The sequence below is a fragment of the Corvus cornix genome, chromosome 2 (assembly GCF_000738735.6).
Source record: "Corvus cornix cornix isolate S_Up_H32 chromosome 2, ASM73873v5, whole genome shotgun sequence".
Taxonomy (NCBI): Eukaryota; Metazoa; Chordata; class Aves; order Passeriformes; family Corvidae; genus Corvus; species Corvus cornix.
This window is the reverse complement of record NC_046333.1, coordinates 78372254-78391083: the sequence shown is the minus strand read 5'-3', so window position 1 is coordinate 78391083 and position 18830 is coordinate 78372254. Positions and strand designations below refer to the sequence as shown.

General features: G+C 38.5%; 1 protein-coding gene across 1 annotated transcript in view; it reads right to left on the bottom strand.

Annotated features, from left to right (window-relative positions):
* The window catches only part of MYO10 (myosin X), a 163305-nt gene that overhangs the window by 4350 nt on the left and 140125 nt on the right, over positions 1–18830 (bottom strand). The window contains exons 26-38 of the mRNA XM_039549820.1: positions 18180–18303; positions 16740–16983; positions 14359–14454; positions 10925–11018; positions 10111–10166; positions 8445–8587; positions 7803–7997; positions 6556–6713; positions 5128–5251; positions 3434–3731; positions 2501–2708; positions 1784–1920; positions 849–969 (exon numbers count right to left, since the gene is read on the bottom strand). Of these exons, the coding sequence (XP_039405754.1) occupies positions 849–969; positions 1784–1920; positions 2501–2708; positions 3434–3731; positions 5128–5251; positions 6556–6713; positions 7803–7997; positions 8445–8587; positions 10111–10166; positions 10925–11018; positions 14359–14454; positions 16740–16983; positions 18180–18303 (1998 nt within the window). The remainder of the gene's footprint in view (positions 1–848; positions 970–1783; positions 1921–2500; positions 2709–3433; positions 3732–5127; positions 5252–6555; positions 6714–7802; positions 7998–8444; positions 8588–10110; positions 10167–10924; positions 11019–14358; positions 14455–16739; positions 16984–18179; positions 18304–18830) is intronic.

Genomic DNA, 18830 nt, shown 5'->3' with positions numbered 1-18830 from the left:
ACAGAATGTCAGTGTCTTGGCATTGTAAAGAGCCAGAAAACAGAAATCTTAACCTTATACAGAAATCTTTATCTGTGTCTAGTGCCCACCTGAAAGAAGGTGACTGCTGGAAGAATTTTTAATCATTTGCAATATAGTAGAACAGGAGAAGGTCAATCAACAGTAATAAGTGCCATCAGTGAGTTTCTGTGTAACTACAGGGACTGTTATAATGGAAATCCAGCTGCTGATGCATTTAATTTTCATTATAAATCAATTTAACTTGTTTTATGTTTTGTAATATAGCTTCATTCTGAGCTCAGCATGTCCATTAAGTGGATTTCTGTTCATCAGAGATGTCTTAGAGTTACTGCTGAGACTGGACTGATTATACTATGGTACCTATGAAACGATCAGTTTTTGGAAAGATAAAAGGCTATTGCTCAATTAGTTCTGTACAGTTGCCAGCACGAGTCTTTTACTAATTAATTTGTTGCCACTTATACTTTTTTTCACTTTATTTCTTACAATTTCTTCAGAAAATGGTTTAGGAAGAGGAAAATTAAAAACAAGTATTATTCTTGCTCATGCAGCTTAGACCCAGTTGTCCATTTTTCTACCACTGTACAGAAAGCAATTGGCAAGTAATGCAGAAGTAAGAAACGTAACACTAGAGAAATCATCTGTGCTTCACTTATGTCAGGATAGGCCTATTTTGACCACTGAACTGCTTCCTTTGCCCTTGATGCTTGAGTAGTAGTGCATTTAGTTGAACAGAATCAAAATCAAAACTCTCTCTGTGCTGCCTGGACCTCTTGCTTTTTTTCCTCCTCTTAGAAGTGCCTCAAAACAGAACCTTTGTCCTTTACCTGCTCAAACATAAAGGCAAATTCCACACTATCTTTTGGGACGTTTTCCGTGTCCAGGAAGCAGTAGAGCTTGAAGTAGAACTTCCAGTGCATCTCCCCAACTTCAGCAGTGGCAGCAAGCCTACACGGTTGTGTAAAGAGGAAGAGAGATCAGATCTGTGAAATCAAACTATTTTCTAAATTGCCACCTGCAGAATCTAAGCAAGGCATCAGCTGAATTTTGCTCTATGTGTGTCTGTGTATTTGGAGCCTACAGCAAAATCAAGGACTTACAAATGTTCAGTTCTCAAGTCAACTGTTTTTAACTCATATTCTCTTAGTAAACTTTGATTTTTAGATAAGTCAGGTGTTAATAGAGCAACATTATTAAGTCCTGTTATAAAACATAAGTGCACAACACTTAAAACATTCATTTTTTCCCCTTTTCTGGATAAAGGGTGCTGATTGCCATGCATACAACATAAGGATGATAAACAGGTATTTAGGCTTGTATTACATTTTCTTACTACAGTGCTATGGATGGTTTCAATTTTACTGGTAAGAGAAATGTTGTGATATTGTGGTGATTTCCATGTGAACTTAGATAACAGTTGGAATGGCAGTGACTGCCTGGAGGTCAGTTCTCACATCCACAATGGCAGTAATGGTGGAAAAATTTGTAATAGTGGAAAAGAAAATGTGGAAATAGTGATGAGAAATATTACTCTACTGATGTCAGGACAGAGGAAAACCAACACAAGTGTATAGGTGGCTATTAAGTCTTTTAAGAAAAAAAAAAAAAAAAAAAGATCCTTTTGTTCCAGAAATGCCATGTGTGTAATTCAGCTGCATCACCACAAACAAGCAAGTGAAAGAGAAAATTCAGCATTATTGACATTGGAAATTTATTTAATTGCTACTTATTAGAGTGAAGAGAGACTGAGAGGTACACTCACTTTTCAAACTTTGCCAAGACATCAGCTACAATGGTTCTGCTTTCAATTGCTTTATCAGTAGTTCCATTGTATTCAAACAAAGCAAACATATTTCTGCTATCCTCCATGGCCAAGCCACGAATTAACTTTTCAACCACCTAATGAAAAACAGCACATGAAAAAACCATAGCATGGAAAAGCAGTATCACAGAGTAAGACAGATACTTAGAAAAAAATTAGAGCTAGGTTTTGCATTAGGCTAAAAATGTTATTAACTTGTCCTCATCAGCCTTATTAATTGTCAAATTCCACTGAAATTTTTATTCTTTCAGAATATGTATGTGCTATCTCCTGGCCAGATAAAACACCTGTATTTTGCCAACTCAGCAAGAATCTTCCAGTTTTAGGAAGCAGCTTGGCTCTCATACACACCAATGTCTACTAAAGTTACTCCAATAATGCCCTCTGCCTAATTGCTTAGTCTTTCCTGTAATTCCTCCTGTAAGAAGGAACTACAGTTGGGTAATCCTCTGCAGCACAAAGACAGTTTTTATAGCAGGGACTTCTCCAGAACATACTGCAGGGAGGGACAGCACTGCAAGCCCTTCCTTCCCGGAAAGGAGACACTGGCAGAGAAAGCCCCAGTACTTCCAAAGTGCAACACTACTGCTGCCTTGGACTGGCACACAAAGGGGCACACTGATCTTGCTCCAGAGACATTTTGTCACCAGCTCTCACCTCTCCAGCTGTAGTGTGTGAGTTGATTGTAATCTTACAGGAGCCCCCACCATGGCAATAAACTGTGGATGTCATCTCCTGCCTGCCAATCAGTGCTTCTATTTCATCCCGTGATGGCACAAACTCTCTGCATTTGGTTTTCTTCAGAGATTCATAAGTAAAAAGTGCGTATTTCTCCATTTCAGTTCCTGGAAACTGGTCACGAACCCTGTGAGACAAAGTTTATTACTTTAAGCTGCCAGTCTGTGAAGCTTGCTTATTTGAGAATTTTTTTCCCCTGGGACTATTTCTGTATCCAGTACACTCTTTAATTGACATGCTCCAAGTACAGACAAAGCTTTTAAATTACTGAGTTTGTTGGTGGACTAACTTTCCTAATGACACACTCTGCATTCTTCCATTGCATCACAGCAAAAGGAACTCCACATTCTGGTTAATGCTGAACTGCCAACAATGATTTATTATTATTTAATGTTCACTAATACTTTAACACTAGATTTGCGATCATAAGTTTGTACCTCAAATACATCTTTAAATATGATACTGTTCTTTTATGTGCATAATGCATACCTCATAAAATTAAGGTAAGTGGGATGAAGAATTTTTAACAGGTTGGTTTGGACTGTTGAGAATGGGGGTATAGGCTGCAAGTTGTTTAAGTTTATACAGTTACAGGAAGTGCCCCTTTTGCCAACATTAACCAATTGTGCATTCAACTTTGTGGCATTTTGCCTGATTCTTCAAATGAGTGCAATTGCATCCATATGACCAACTCATACACACTATTCCTACAGCATTTTCTTTTTAGATTCACTATTTGGCATAGTGTAGTGGTATAGCTAGTTTGCTAAGGGAATACATCTTCAAGTCTCGCTTCTAGATGTCTAAATACTGGTACAAGTTGTGGTGCTTTAATAGTTCAAAGGTTCTTACCTTTTGAGATGAAACTTGAGATATTTGAGGATGCTGCGACTAGGCAGAAATGTGCAACTCATGCAGGTGAGTATTTGCCAGCTATAGAGGTTCCCCACGCTCCCAGGGTTAGGCACTTTATTGGTTTGCTTGATGAGCTGACAGTAGAGCTCATCTCGGAGAGGTCGTAAATCATGTCCTGTTTGGAGGATACCTTGGATTATAGGGATGGGATCAGACATAGACTCCAGCTGCTGTAAAGAATTAAATATCTTGATGGCTTCATCCTGCAGAGTTGTGTAGCCTTTGTCTTTCAGCACTGCAAAAGAAATATTAGGAGAGATGAGCTTAGATTGAGATATGAAAGAAAAAGCACTCAGGCTTAATGTGGAAATTGCCTAATGCTACTCTGACACCCTTGTTATGCAGGATATTAGAATCTCTATTTTCCACTTCAAATGTATGATGCAAACTCATTTTATGAGCTATTTTGTTATTGAGATTTGTTCCAAATTTAATAATTTAAAAGGTGTATCTTGATTGATCATTTTTTGTCACTCTTGGGGCGGTCACAACAGACACAGACAGTGCCTCGGACAAAGGGCAAAAAACCATTTATTAAACAAAGCAGCCTCTTTTATACACCTTTTGTATGTTATCATTTGTGTTACATATTCATTGGCTGCTAAACTACCACAAAAGACTCATTGGCCATTATTAACTATAACATATTGTCATTGGCTACCTGTGGCATAAGCATTCAAGCATTCAGAAAAATAACAGGTGCAGGTATGTTGCTGTTTTTCTCCTTCTATTGTTTAACTTTCTTGCTTCTGTTGATACTACATTCTCATGGGTAAAAACTAATTGCTTTTCTTCTCACGGGCTTTTCTCACGAATAGAAGTTAACCATGTCCAAATTAAGGTCTGCGAAGCCTCCAGACCTGCTGTTGGCCTCAACAATTTTTTGTGATGGATAGTCTTTCTTCCTGAGCAAGTCACACTGCTGAAGTCCCATATCACACTCCATATTAACCTCCCACCCTCCTCCCACGGATGAAACTTGTGGTCTGAGTAATACTTTGTTTAATATGCAGTTGCAAACTAAATTAACCAAATCCTTTTTAAGAACACCAAGTTCGCAATCATCAATAGTTCTGAACCATTCATTCAAAAGAGACTTCTAAATTAGTGCTTGAATCAAGAATATTAAAAGAGATGATTACACTCATTTCAGGACTAAACAAGCATTACTTTTTAAAACCATGTACACTCATAAATGTTTTTTCCCCATAAATAAGGATTCCTATCACATCTGATAAAACGTACATCTGTTAATTGGAAGCTGTGGCTGCTGCAGGTTCCCACATGGGGTAGGAAGCAACAATAATTGGAGGAGGAGAATATGATTCAAGGAGACTGAATGAATCAGGTTTAGTTGCTTATTTCAGTGCAAGACTTTTCAAACTCAGTCTTCTTAGCTGTGTTGCTGAAAGCAATAGCAACCTTCCCTTCTGTAATGCTCTTGCAGGGACACCACAAGCCCATGGCTCTATGCTAGGCAAACTGCTATTCTCAAAAGAGCACGGGGAAACTTGTCTATTTGTATTATAAACATGTATTTTGCCTACCATTACTTCACTGTAGACTTAAAAAAACTAAACCCTGGTTTAGCCTTTCATAAGGAAAAGTGGTTCTATTATTGGAAAACTTACAGTTTAGATTGATGTCCCCATATGGCAGTGGCAGTAATGGTGAGTGCAATGGATGATGAGTGTAACGGAGAATAGGATTCCTCTTATAAATCTGTTCAACCACATCAGCATTCAGGCAGTTTTCCTATTGGGGTGAGAAAAAAAACAGGATTTGGGGTCCAGCTTTAGAATAATGCAATGCTTTGTGTCCTTAGGTTGGTAGTAAAAAACTGAGCAATCGGTGTTACCAACACTATTTGGTGCTAAATGCACTTGTGGGTGCTGTGGCTGCCGTGGCATGCTGTGGGCTATGAATGCTTAGTACCTGCCAACCTCAGGCCTTGGATGGGCTTGTTTTATCTGTGCCATAAAAAACCAAACTACAGCAGAGCTGCAGGACACCAAAATCATAAGTAGTGTGAAGTATCATAACAATTTTTGAAGTGTGTTTTCATTTTATCTTCATTTTTACTCCAATAATTCGTAATGGGAATTATGACATCTGTATTCAAGATTTATTTAAAAGTACTTCTCCAGCATAACTAATTGGCCTTTCAGTTAGAAATTGCAGGAGCTACCAAACAAAACAGTCCAGAAAAAGTGCTGCTGTAAACCTGATACACCCAGTCCAACATCCAAATACTGCTCTTACTGTTCCTCTTAGGCCAAGTTTGACAGATGTGTGACCACTGTCTTCCAGCAGTCCTGAACTTCCATATATTTCTCCTGCTCTGAGAAACAGCATTCACAGTCTTGGAACCAAGGACTTAGTATGTCTTTTCCATGAGAGAAGGGGTGGCACTCTAAGGGAGAAGGTCAGTAACAGTTCTCCCCTCTTGCCTATTTCTTTGATCTCTTGTGAGAATCATCATCCTCTCTCCTAAATGCACATTAGCAAAAAGCTGCAGAAGGACATTCTCTGCCTGTGCATGCACTGTCTCCAATGAGACCATAAACGGTAAGCATGAAATGAGTATTTTTCTCATCACACAGAGGTATGAGGTGCTTAACCCATGCTATCATAAAAAAAGAAAAGAACCAAAATGACAAAAAAACCCCCCAGAAGAGCTGTCTAGTCCACATCCTGGTGTGCTGCTCACTGTGGACAGAGTCAAACACGTCTGCTAACTCATCAACCTGCACACTGTGCTCTACTGCCAGGTGTAGCCATGTCTGTCAAGTTACACAAACCAGTAAAACTTGTTACTGTTTTAATGGAAAAAAGTTATCCCTCTTGCCCTCCAAGCTGCACTTCAAAGTTTGCTCTTCTACTGTTTAGACAGAAATTCCTTTATCAGGTCAGAGAGTACATTCAGGTTTCACAATTTTAGTCCATGTCACCGTGTAATTAAAACATAATTTTCTGCTTTATTACCCAATATGGCAAAGCCAAAATAAAGATTTAAGCAACCGTTCTTTCTCACCCCACGCCATCCTGCTTGTGCCCACCTTAATATCCTGAATAAGCTGCTGAGTTGGAGTATCAATGGGTGCCTTTGTGTCAATCACGTTCTGGATGGCACTTGACCAGCGGGTCGCCTCATTAAGCAATTTCGTATAGAGACGGTAACAGTGTTTGCGTCCGTACACGGTCACGTTCCAGTAACCTGGCACAACAGCAAAACTGGTCAGCATGCAAGCTGCAGCCCAGCACACACCCACTGCTGCATCCCAGATCATGCTGGCAGTCTTTCAGGAACTATAGCTGTACGAGTTATTAAGTATCATAATACAGATACTGTGGTATTAAAGGAGATTTTCTCCTTTAAAGAAGCCTAGGAGCAGCCTCAGACTACAACTATGCATCATGCAGCCTCCTGTTTTACCCAGTAATCTTAGTAAAAATGACTGCAAGACAACGCTGTTAATAGTGTAGAATACTGTTAGCTCCACTGTAGCTTGTGGGCCCTACTTCTCTAGTCCTGTGACAGGAATATCTGAGACAGACTTGCTTTTCACTCAGGAGTCTTTCATAGTCTGTGGCATACGTACAAACAGGTACAAAGCACAAACTACCTCGTCTGTCATTAATTTTACACCAATGAAGTGGAAACTATGATAGAAAGAGCATTTCAGTTCAAATTCTCTCTCTGCATCGTTGTATAGGCTTTGTATGAAACAGATACAATAAAAGGAAATGTGTTTCATCTTTCACTAGTGAAAGCCTCTTTGAAGTGTCAGTGACCCCAATGAGATAATACAGGACTGTCAACAGTCACTTCTCATTTGCAAACAGACGCTTCCGAGTTGAAAACCAGTTTTGAAAGTGCACAGTGGAGCTGACTCAGGTGTAATATGTAGGTTACCACGAACTGGACTCTAATTCTGGATCTCCCTATACCTGCTCCACCAATGTTGGCCCTCAAGAGTTCCTCAGCACAAAAAATAAGGTACGAGGAGAGTGCTACCTATGTCTCTCCCCAGGTCTTTGATGTGTAAGCACAAGTGTTCACACCAAGTTGGTAGCAGTGTCAGTCTGTGATAATTTGAATGTTGGTGAGAACAAATTTTACTCTTCTATACACTACTTTTGTTTTTTCACCCAGTAACACCCTGTAGAACACTTCAGTGACTTGGAACCCATTTGTTCATGGAACTGCACCCATAATAATCCATTTAAAATATTCTTATGCATTGTTTCTTGCATTACTAGCTACAAGGACAGAAGGCATACTTGAACAAGAGCAAACAATTACCTGTTTCTTTGAAGATTTTTTCATCAGGTGGGACCACTGAGCAGAGGCTGTTCAGGACCAGTGTACCCAATTTCAAAGCATTTTTCTCCGAACTCTTGTAGTAGTCCAAAGAGTTGTGTGTCAAAACAAACCAACGCTTCTTTAGTTTTAATGAGGACATCTTTGGGTTGTTCTTTACTTCTTTGTGTAGCCATCCTGTTAAGGACACAATTTGAATCACACTTCTTTTTCTTCAACAGAGTTGGACAAAAGCAGGTTGCTAAAAGTTGGTTGTATACTTTCAACAACAACAAAAACATTGTGTGAATTGATAAGCTCACATATTAAACAACATCAAGTAAAATTCCCAAACAATGAAATTATAAAGATAAAATTAATATGAGAACCTTTCAATTTTGATGTTTTACTAGAAGAATTATTCTGTCATCTTACAAAAACACCTTTGTCATCATTACAGTGTTTTCTTACATGGCACAGCAAGAATATAATTTCAGCTGTATTAATTTGTGAGTAAACTCCACCACACAAAGATGAGGCTGCAACACTAACCATGTTGGCATATTACCCACATTGTATTGTGGGAACAATCTCTTCAAAGCATAATGGATGTTATTTACTTTTTACTGCCCAGTCAGTTCTTACCCCTCACAATGAATTCTTGTCCCTCCACTCTAGTGTCCCCCTTTGACCTCTGGAGCAGGGTTATCCAGTGATGCATCTCTTCAGGAGTGTCAGCATTACAGTGAAGAACACGATTAGCAGTGATGATCACAAATGAATTTGGTCTATGAAAATAAATGACAATTGAAACAGCCTTTATAATCAATATACCTACTGTTTATCTCACTCCCCATAACCATAAAAACTGTTCATTGTTTGCATTTTCTATTCAGACAAATACTGTCCACCTCCAATGCATTATTTATTTATCACCTAAAGAAAAATATTAAGCATTTGAAAAAACTCAGTTATGTTACATTCACACCAAAATGAGAGGGCTACGAATGGTGGGAAAGTTTACATTAAATTGCAACTTTTCATATCTCAAAATAAATCTGTGGTGAGAAGAACTTCCAATCTTTAATCAGCTTTGGATGTGAATCAGAACTGTTTCAGGGTCAGATCTATTTAGAGTGTCTGCTTCAGTAGCTACATTAGCTAAAACAAACTACAGTATACAAAGGTCTATAGTAAAGCAGCATGTGAACACGGATTCTTTTATTTTTAATGCAGTGCAACCCAATTCACAGAGAATACAATCTATTTTTAATGAGAGTCTGGCTTTTACCCAGTCCTACACCAGGATTCACTGAAGCATGAAGAACTAGTCCAAGTGAAGTGTGCTGATGGCTCTCTGGATCAGACAGGCAGGTTCCTCAGCCTACAATGCTTTCTTTAACCCTTTATCATTAATTTTTCATCCTGGAGCAAACCCCCAAAACAAAACATAAAATTCCCCCACAAGACTGAAAAATCCATGTGAAAAATGCATATAAGAGAAATGCTTAACTTTTTGCATTAGCTTAATGCAGGAGAAATGCTAACTTAAAATTGTGAAAGGTTTGGACATTTGTATTGTATTGTTTATGAAATGTGGGCTTGTAAATTCAGTGTTACTTCTGGTATCAGTGTTTTGGCAGGCCAAGGACAAAGCAATAACTTAAAACCAGCTGTTTTACACATGTACACAATGAGGAGAAACTGAAGTGAGCCCTACAGTTCAAATAACACCTCACATCCAGTAACCTTATAAACTAGTCATAGTCTGAACACAGTTTACTTTTTATTTCCCAAAACACCATTAGTAGTTCAAGAACTAAGAATATCCTGACATTTTTGTTGTTTTTATGCTACACTCTCTTCTTTGTTACAAGACATTTTTATTCTGGGGAAATAATTTTCATCCCTGAAGAATACAACATTCATGAATGAGAAGCAGAACAGAAAAAAAAAATTAATTTTTCTACCTACTGCATTACTAAAGAACTCAAAAATCAGCTGTTCTTTTTTTCAGGAGTATTATTCGTAGAAATGAAAGAAATATTTAATCTTCCAGTATTGGATCACTTTAGGTGCTGAAGAGCTCATGTATGAAGCAGTGTCATGGAAGTTACTGAAGCCCCCACAAAATGCACCATCATTCCTATTCCATCTTTTAACATGGGGTATTTAGTACTATGAAAAGGGAGGCAATAATGAATCATCAATACATGGTTGGCCAGTAGAATACAGAGACTAAAGCATAAAGTCTCTGATTTTGGCTAGAGAAATGACAAAAAGAAAGTCACCAGGCATGGTTCTGACTTACCTATCTGGATTGTCAGCAGCACAGACAGAATCAATTAGTCCTACATCGAGTGTACCCTATAAACAAATATCCAACCAGAAAATGAGGAAGACATTCACTACTACATTACTCACAGTACTCTTCTGAGAGACACGTGAAAGAAAAAGCAGCTTTGACCAACAAAATGAACTGCAGGTCTGGGCATCAGTTTCTCTTAATCATTAAAACTGCTGAGGGGAAAACTAAGAGACTTGGATGAACAGAACCAGTAAAAGATTATTTGTAGTTAGGATGGAGGCAGCTCAAAAACTGCTCTTTTCTATACTTCCCAACATTCTTGAATTTTTCACTGAAAACAGCATGCCAATATAAATGGCACCCTCTCAAACTTCTAAAGCCATTAAGCAGAAGTTTTTGTTTTCCTTTGCTTGATATTAGGTTCCAAATGTATTCCATTAATTACCAATGTATGTTGTACAGAATGATAAATGCAGGATCAGAGAAATCTCAAATTTTTAACTCCTGGGTTTTTAATTTACTCATTAACAGTATCTTTGCAAAATTTCAAAATCAAGTATGCACTGTGATGTGATAGGGAAGTGGACCAGAAAAAACACTCCCAAAACCAACAGTCATTTTTCATCAAGGTGAATGATGGGAGAGCCACACTCTCTCCTTGTACAGCTACAGGACCAAGGACATGGAAGCTCTAGCCAGTGTCACAGCTACCACCACATTTAAAGAAACTAGGCTGTGACTCAGAAGCTGTGGCCACCACAGTGCCCCTGTTTTCTAAAAATATTTGGTTTGAGAAGTTCTTCAGATGTGTACTTACCACAGCATTCTGTGGATTTGCCTGCTCATCATGCATCTCCCGGATCTCCTGCTCTGTGGACGCATGGACTTGACTCAGTACACTGAACCACTGGCTGGGGAGAGAAAGGCAGCAGTGTAAGTAAAATTTTGGCTCTGCACAAGCCTTCTGTCACCTTTGTTCTGCAGAGATCTAGCAGGTTCTGCAGGTTTTTGAAATTGCTTAAGATTCCTTTTGTCAACAGGCAGCAAGGCTTTATGTCAGTTCAAGTAAGACTGGGTGCAAGCAAGCCCCTCCAGATCTCCCGTCCAAGCTTGTGTCATTCCCTTCTTCCTGACAGCAAGTACCTTGTACACTAAGTGGCACCTCTGAAAAACTGCTGTAGGCATACTGAAGCATCTGAGTGCTTGGAGAGTCTTTGTAACACATTCACGTATTTCATCTGGAATAAAATACATTACTAGCTACTCACAAAGCCTTTAAAGGGAATCCCAACCTTCAGATTATAAATTGTGCTGCACTGATAGCATGACTGGTAGTAATTTCTTACAGTGATAATTCTGCAAAGACCACCCAAGTCCACTGAGCTCTCTGTAGAAGCACAACTGAGAGGGAAAAAAAGAATAAAATCCCCAAGCAAATAGCTCTACAGTTTTTGTTGTCTATGGAGCACTGAAAAATCCAGCTGCTGGAAGGACGAGCAAATCTGTGCCACTCCAGTGGTACTGTGTATATCCACAACGGGAAAGTGGCAGAGAGGTTTCCAGCGCTTCAGCCCCTAGTCCTGAGCAGCAATTGCAGATGGATTTAATTCCAGCCACACCTTCTGCTTCTGGGAAACCTCTATCCTTCTGGCACTTGTATATGATAAAACTCAACTGCTTGAAGGAATCCCATTGAAATCTGAGGGCAGATCTTGGCCCGTTCAACAGGTTCCTGAATGCCATTCTTTGAGATATGAATTTGCCATTCTAATGAAAACCACCTGGGGCCAAGTTTTCAAAGGGCTCAAAAGCCCAGCCTTTAAAACAGACTCCTCACTTTCCAGCAGAGGCTCCTCAGCCACCACGGGGTTGAGGAAACACATGCAGTGTTTCTACTGGTCTTAAATATGGAGTTATCTTTCCTGCAATTGCTTTTAGTCATGGAATTTATGCCTAGGACACTAAAGAGCTGCCTCCTTAACTCCAGCATTCAGAAGCCAACTGTTCCCCAAAATGTACATTTCTGGAGCTCCTAAAATAGCTTGAGAAAAACTGTGTAGGCTGTCAAACGGTACCAACGCTGCCATATCCTAAATCCATTTTATCGGCTTACGATTTTATTAGAAACAGTGCTAGCAACGAAGAGAAACAAAGATTGAGAGTGCCAGACCATAAAGCAGATGAGAACATATTTAGTTCTGATTCTTTTTTTAAGACTCAGACACCCACAGAGAGGCTGTGCTTAACACTTTGCTGGATGTAAGGCAATGCCACTAAAAAAGGAGGGAAGCTGTCATCTAGAGAGGAGGAACCACCAGCTGAAGAAAGTAAAGAAACTGAAGAAAACTAAGCCTCATCTACTAAAAAATTCCCATAAATTAAATTCAGCTTTCCTTTCTGGGCTCAGGAATTGCAAATGTATTTAAATGTGAAACTTCTATTTCAATTTTAAAAAAAAGACTTCATAGCACTGTATGCACATTTAGTGATAATTTATGGATGGATTTTAAAGAACAATTCAGAGTTTTCCTGATTTCATTTAATCTTTGTGTAAACAATGAAAATGAAATGAATCATGGCACTTTGCAAACGACAAAGGCAGACTTTACTTTTGCTTTCTTCCCTTTTGGGACCTCCTTTGTCTTTCAGCTGAGTCCCAGGACACACAAGTAGGGAAAAAAGACATGCTAGGGATTTCAAAGGAACAAACCCTCAGCAATGCCTGCCCACTGAAGCATTACTTCTTTCTTCAAATACATTTCCACAATCAAAAATAGTAATTCATCTTTTGGGGGCCTGTGCCGTGTTTTTCTTGGTTTTTCCCTTCATTTGAACAAAAAGCAACCCCAGATCCTGATCTAGCCCAGGTACAAAATATTTTTTCAATTGCAGATGCAGACCAAACACAGCCCAATGATTCATACTTCACAAGGCTTTGTTAACAAGGCTTTGACTTAAGCCTGTCTGCAAATCCTTACACATCTCCCTCATTAAGTCTCTGCGTTGAGTGAGAAAAAAGAAACATGAAATACTCTGGTAAAAGGTAATTTAATCTGGCTGGTTTGTTATTCGTACTCTACACAACAAGAGTGTGCAGTGTCTCCTCCTCCATCTTTAAGAAAGAAATGAAGGAGATGCATGGCAATAGACAAGTCTGTGTGCTGATAATTGCTTATTGGTCCCTAGGGCATGTACACGTCTGGTAGAAGAGACTTTAGCTATGCCTTAGTTTTAAAGCATGCTTACATCCCACAAGAATCTTAATAGTAACTGCTAGAAAGGTCCTAAGTTATTTCAAGGATAACTTTAAGGATGCCTAAAAAAAGGAGAAAAGATTTTGCATTGCTACATCTACATCTGTACTCAGGGTCCTGTGACACAAGAAGGTGTTCTACCTTTACAAAGAACAGAACACCAAACAACTTTTGAGGCTTCTGAGCAAAGTAGCTCAAGTGATGTTGACAAAGGCATCCTGTATTCTGGCCTTGGGGCAGCAAGGCAATGGGTAATAAGCTCTGATTACTAAGTTAACTTTATTTAAATGCTTGATTTTTATAGGCAAGCATATTATTATCTTGCATGAACTGTAGCACAGGGATTTTTTTTTTTTAAGATGCTCTACAACTGATCTGACAAGTCAGACTTGCTCCTCACCTACTGCCTCCCCCCCTATGGTTACATATGGATCCTATAGCAACAAAAGCAAGACCCTTTTAAATATGTAGAAAGGGAAGCATTCTCTTACACACTCCTCTGACATGAATATGCTTTTGCTCTAAAATACAGTGACTGCATTACAACTTCCATCTGAAAAAATTTTAGGCTCTGCTTAGACAAACAGATCCCACCCCTGAGAACAAAATGCTTCATTTCAGCCAGACTGCAAGGTCTGAAATATTGATTTGATCGATGCAGCTAAACACAGGAGGGTAATCCACAAGCCAAACATCAGTGGCTAACGACTGCCTCTCTACAGACAAGCTGTTTCAGAAAGTTGCTATTAACACATGGATAACAGCCAAATTCTGGGCAAATTTTCACTGGCAATCTGACTCTTCCCAGTAGCTGTCTGCCACAAGGTTTTCTCCTCAGCAGGCCTTTCAAAAACCATGTTAAAAGCAACATGTTTAACACAGCCTGAATATTTTGTGACAGTGGTCAAACAAACTAGTGACAAGCCGAAGTCAGAATGGCGTAGAGGTTAAAAAGGAAAAGATAAGGAAAAGAAGATAGGCCTGATGATTTTCATACCTTGCATCCTCAGGAGATTCAGCAATTAAGTGGTAGGTCCTATCACTCATTATTAGATCAATACCATTTTCTTTGCCTGTATTATCAACAATCTCTCTGGAAAAAAGAAAAACACCAAGATTGAGCACTACAGGTTGTCAACATTTTGAAAAAACTCTGTCCTGCTGAGAAGCTCACAAACTGCTGATACTTACAACAGCAGTCAGTCTTCATCAGGTTCATTTGCAAGACTCACAACATGATTTATCAGACAGAGTATTAGTTCACTGAACTACAGCTGTGTTTTCTGCCTACACAGTACAAATATTCAAACTACTAAGAATGTCACTATACCAAATTGACTATTCTGTTACCATTTTACGAAGAACTAAAGAAAAAGCAATGCATCATCAAACCTCAAGAGAGGCAAAGATAACTGAGTTGAGAAATGGATATATTTTTGAACTGACTGCATAACAAAGTGTTTTTTGGAGTGGTAAAAAGAAAGCTCTTGAAGATTGAAAACTGAAAGCAAACAAAACCTGGATTAGTGAATCTGTGTGGTTGTGAGTCAGCATAAAGACAATTCCAAACATGACTTCCAGAAAAAGTTAAGCACTCATCCGCTGAAAAATTACATATTTCTCATTTTTAGTTTGGAAATTTAATTATTGATATAAAAACAACTGTGAAGATTTTAAGCAATAATTAAAGTATTGTATTAGATTTTCCTGTGGCTTAAGAAATAAACTTAATTTCCTTTTTGCTGTTTTTCTGTATTTGTCTGAAGTTCATTATTTCCTTAACTGGCTATATTTCCTTATCAGCCTTACTATTCTCATAAATCTCTGTCCTACTAACAATATATGCAAGCTCTGCTTGTCAGACTCAGGAGGATGACCTATCTGCTATCAAAAGAAAAAGCTGTAATTCTGTATTGTTTTCTTCATTTTGGATTCCTTCCCACCCAGTAACAGTGTCCAATAGAGTACCTCCCTGTTCTGTGTTTTAAGTGACTCAGCTTGAGATTTTAAAAATTGAACAGGGTCCCTAGTAGAGAGTGGTGAAATATGTGAGTTGCATTATAGGTTAGGAATGCATTCAGTAAATATTAACATTATCTAGAAAAGCTATTGTTTATTTCTTATGACACACAGTTCTTTATATACATGTACCCTTTCTTCTACCTAGTTTATACACAAATAGTCATTGACTGAACCTACAGCTCAAACTAGGTTCAACAACCTTCGTCTGACAATTTTAATTTTAATTTTTTTTTATTTTTAATTTTTTATGCAGCAAAGAACTTCTACAAGGCACAGCCAATGAAGCAATGAGGTAATGACGAAAAAAAAGAATTATTGATTTAACATATTATAAAAATATGCTAAATAAATGCTATGGTACATGAGACAGAGTCAAATCCAGTTTTAACAAAAAAAATATGGTAGGATCTTCAGCTTTTATTCAGAGATTTACTTGAAAGCCACCAGGCCATTGGTTTTTCAAGAGCAAGTCAGGATTCTCACTGAAACTATTTTCTGTACTACTTGAAATCAGGCTCAAGCCAGGACTGCCAAAGAAAAGATTAATCTAAGATTTCAATTTAGTTTAAGCTCCCTTAAAGTAACAGAATAAATTGGGTAGTTGCAGATTACAAGGCACAGAGTAGAATTGAGTGTTAGAAACCATTTCTGTTTTTCTCTGCTTTGGATGAAAGCTTAGGTACACTTTATAGAGAAATGGGACTACTAATGTTAGCACACCCTAATTTTTAAATTAGGTAGATAATCCTAGATTGTTTAGAAGGACAAATACCATCCAGTAGAAAACTGCTTTTACGCATGTTTCAGGAAGCGTAAAATTCTTAGGCACAAGGAACTTCAGGTAACAAGACATAAGTTATTAGGTTTAGTAATTTTGTTTTTTCAATGAATATATGCATTTTAAATACTTTCCTACACTACCATAATTATTTAAAGCATGAAAAAAAGATCCAGAAGATTCAGCTTTGACCCATGCGAACTTCAATATATTTGGGGCCTATTAATTCCACCCTCTTCATTCTGGGTTTGCCTGCAGCTACAGACTTGGCAACATGCCCCAAATTGCCTTGGGAATCATTACAGACTAAGTAGGGCCTCTAGTCTGGGAGAAAGCATAGAGGGGTTCATTACAGCAGCAGTTTTCTGAAGTATTTGGCACTGGCTTAGCTCTGGAGCACTCTCTAGACTTAAGAGAGAGCCAACTAAGGACAACACTTGCTTTCACTAACTTCACCACACACACTCTCATGCTTGCATTCACACAATTTGTAGGCAGGGCACTCAATATCTTCCCAGACTGAGCCCCAAGAAGTACTCAGAAGGAACCACGGCTAACGTAAAACCCTATAAACCTACTTGGCAGTTCGGACATCCATGGCACCCTTTAGCTTTTCTTCACTGTCATTTTCAAAGTACATCAGCCTGGACTGTCTGAGAACAAACCATCTTTTCTTCCAGTTCCTCCTGGAAAGCGTAGATGATCCACCCCCCTTTTTGTGAAGCCAACCCTGCTTAAGGGCTTCCTGCTTAGAACGAAACCACAGGAAGGTCTCATCTTTCAGGACACACCAGCGTCGCTTCCATGTGTTGATTAAGCCACCTGGCAAGAGAGACAAATGTGGGTTTATATGTAGTTAAAACAAACAACTGTATTATAAAATAGAAGCTGTGACCCCACCAAAACTGGAAGGTGCTGACCAACAACACTGCAGTTAAAATGACTTTCTGCTGTAAGCCACAAAACCTCATTTTTGCATATCCTTATGGCCATCAATATTGTTGTCAATCTAAACACCCTTAAATTATAAATTGTACTAAGTCTCTGTATTACAAAAATAAACGTTTTTTATATATATATTACATATACGTATACATAACATATCTGTAATAATAAACTACTGAAAAGTCTTGCTGCACATGACTGTCTGATCTTTAAGACAGTTTTCAATGTGTTTCAGTGATAATCTAAAAAAAATTTAGCATTAAGCTCTTTCCTCTCACCAAGTTATTAGGAGGTAAGGATGTTTAACTCAAAACCACAAAACCCAACAAAGCTGTGTTTAGAGTAGGAAATACACCAGTGTGAGCTCGGTCATAACAAAGTGTGGCCATAGAGTAGGCAATGCATCTTGCACTGGAGTTACATCACAGTCATAAAAACCTTAACCAAACCAATATGCTCCTGTCATCCCACAAAAAGTGACTGCCAGCTATGTCAGAAAGTAAAAGCCATGCTACTGTGGAATGAATTATTTTTCACACGAACATTGTGGTGTGTAGACTCATGACTGTTCCTACTCCAGGAAAATCAGGTATAATATATGAAATCATACAATGGTTCATCTAGATTATAATTTACTATCAATCAGAAGACAAATCCAAGAATTTTAACCAGAGAACTCCTGTGTATGTTCTTTCAGTCTCTTACACCCCTTTGCTACATGGAACCTCTGTCATGTCTTCCAGATCCAAAGCAAAATTCTACTAAGGTCAGTAAAATTGGTCTGCATTGTAGAATGCTGTCTGTGTTACAAGGTTTTGAGAGCAGGAATCAGCAGATTTGGTACAATTTCACTTTGTGACTTGTTTTTTTGTACTTATACTTTTGCAGAGGGGAAAAACACTGCTAGATGTAAGCCACTGCAAATAACTTGAGAACAGCTCAAATTAAATAAAGTCACTTTTCCACCACCCTTTGAAAAATAAGAAAATAGCGTAACTCTACAGGAACCGGAGTGTAATATACAATAAATATTTCTGGTTATTTTGTCTGTTTAGCAAATTCTGATTCAGTACCTTTCATGTACAGAAAACTGTGAAAGTAGGGCAAGCTGACACAGCTATAGACAGAATCCCTCCGGTAGGAAAGTTCATCATCTGTATCAAACCTGGAGTCAAAATCTTCTTCACTGTCTTCAAACTACACAAGAAAGGAAAGAAAGGTCATAATTTCTCAGGAAAGAGTTTAGACAAAGTTGGTTTAGAAGTCTCTAGCTAAAACAGTTATCATGTATTGGAAGGACATGATTCCTCATTAGTTTTCACCCAGCTAACAAAGGAAGGAGTACACTGTAGTAAGTTGCAGCTTAAGCTGTTTGATTACACAACAATCTGTGAAAAAGCTTTGTAGATGCTCAGGAAAGTTATCCCTTTGCAACAGTATGGTCAGGATAGGTTACCTTGTGCTACCTGCCCCGATCACTGAAGTGCTGTGGGGAACAGCTTACAGAAGTATTGAAAAAGAAACTTTGCACAAGCTGTGGTATTAGCTTTCCTCCACCCTCACCCCAGAAAGTCAGAATTTCTGTTCTGTATCTGACACACATCCAGAGTCATGCAGCAGGAAGGCATCCTCAACAAAAAACACTAAAAGTGCTTTTTTCTCAGGCAAGAACTGTCAACTTGTCCCAACACCCACGAGGCTTATCACTGCCTCAAATGCAGAAG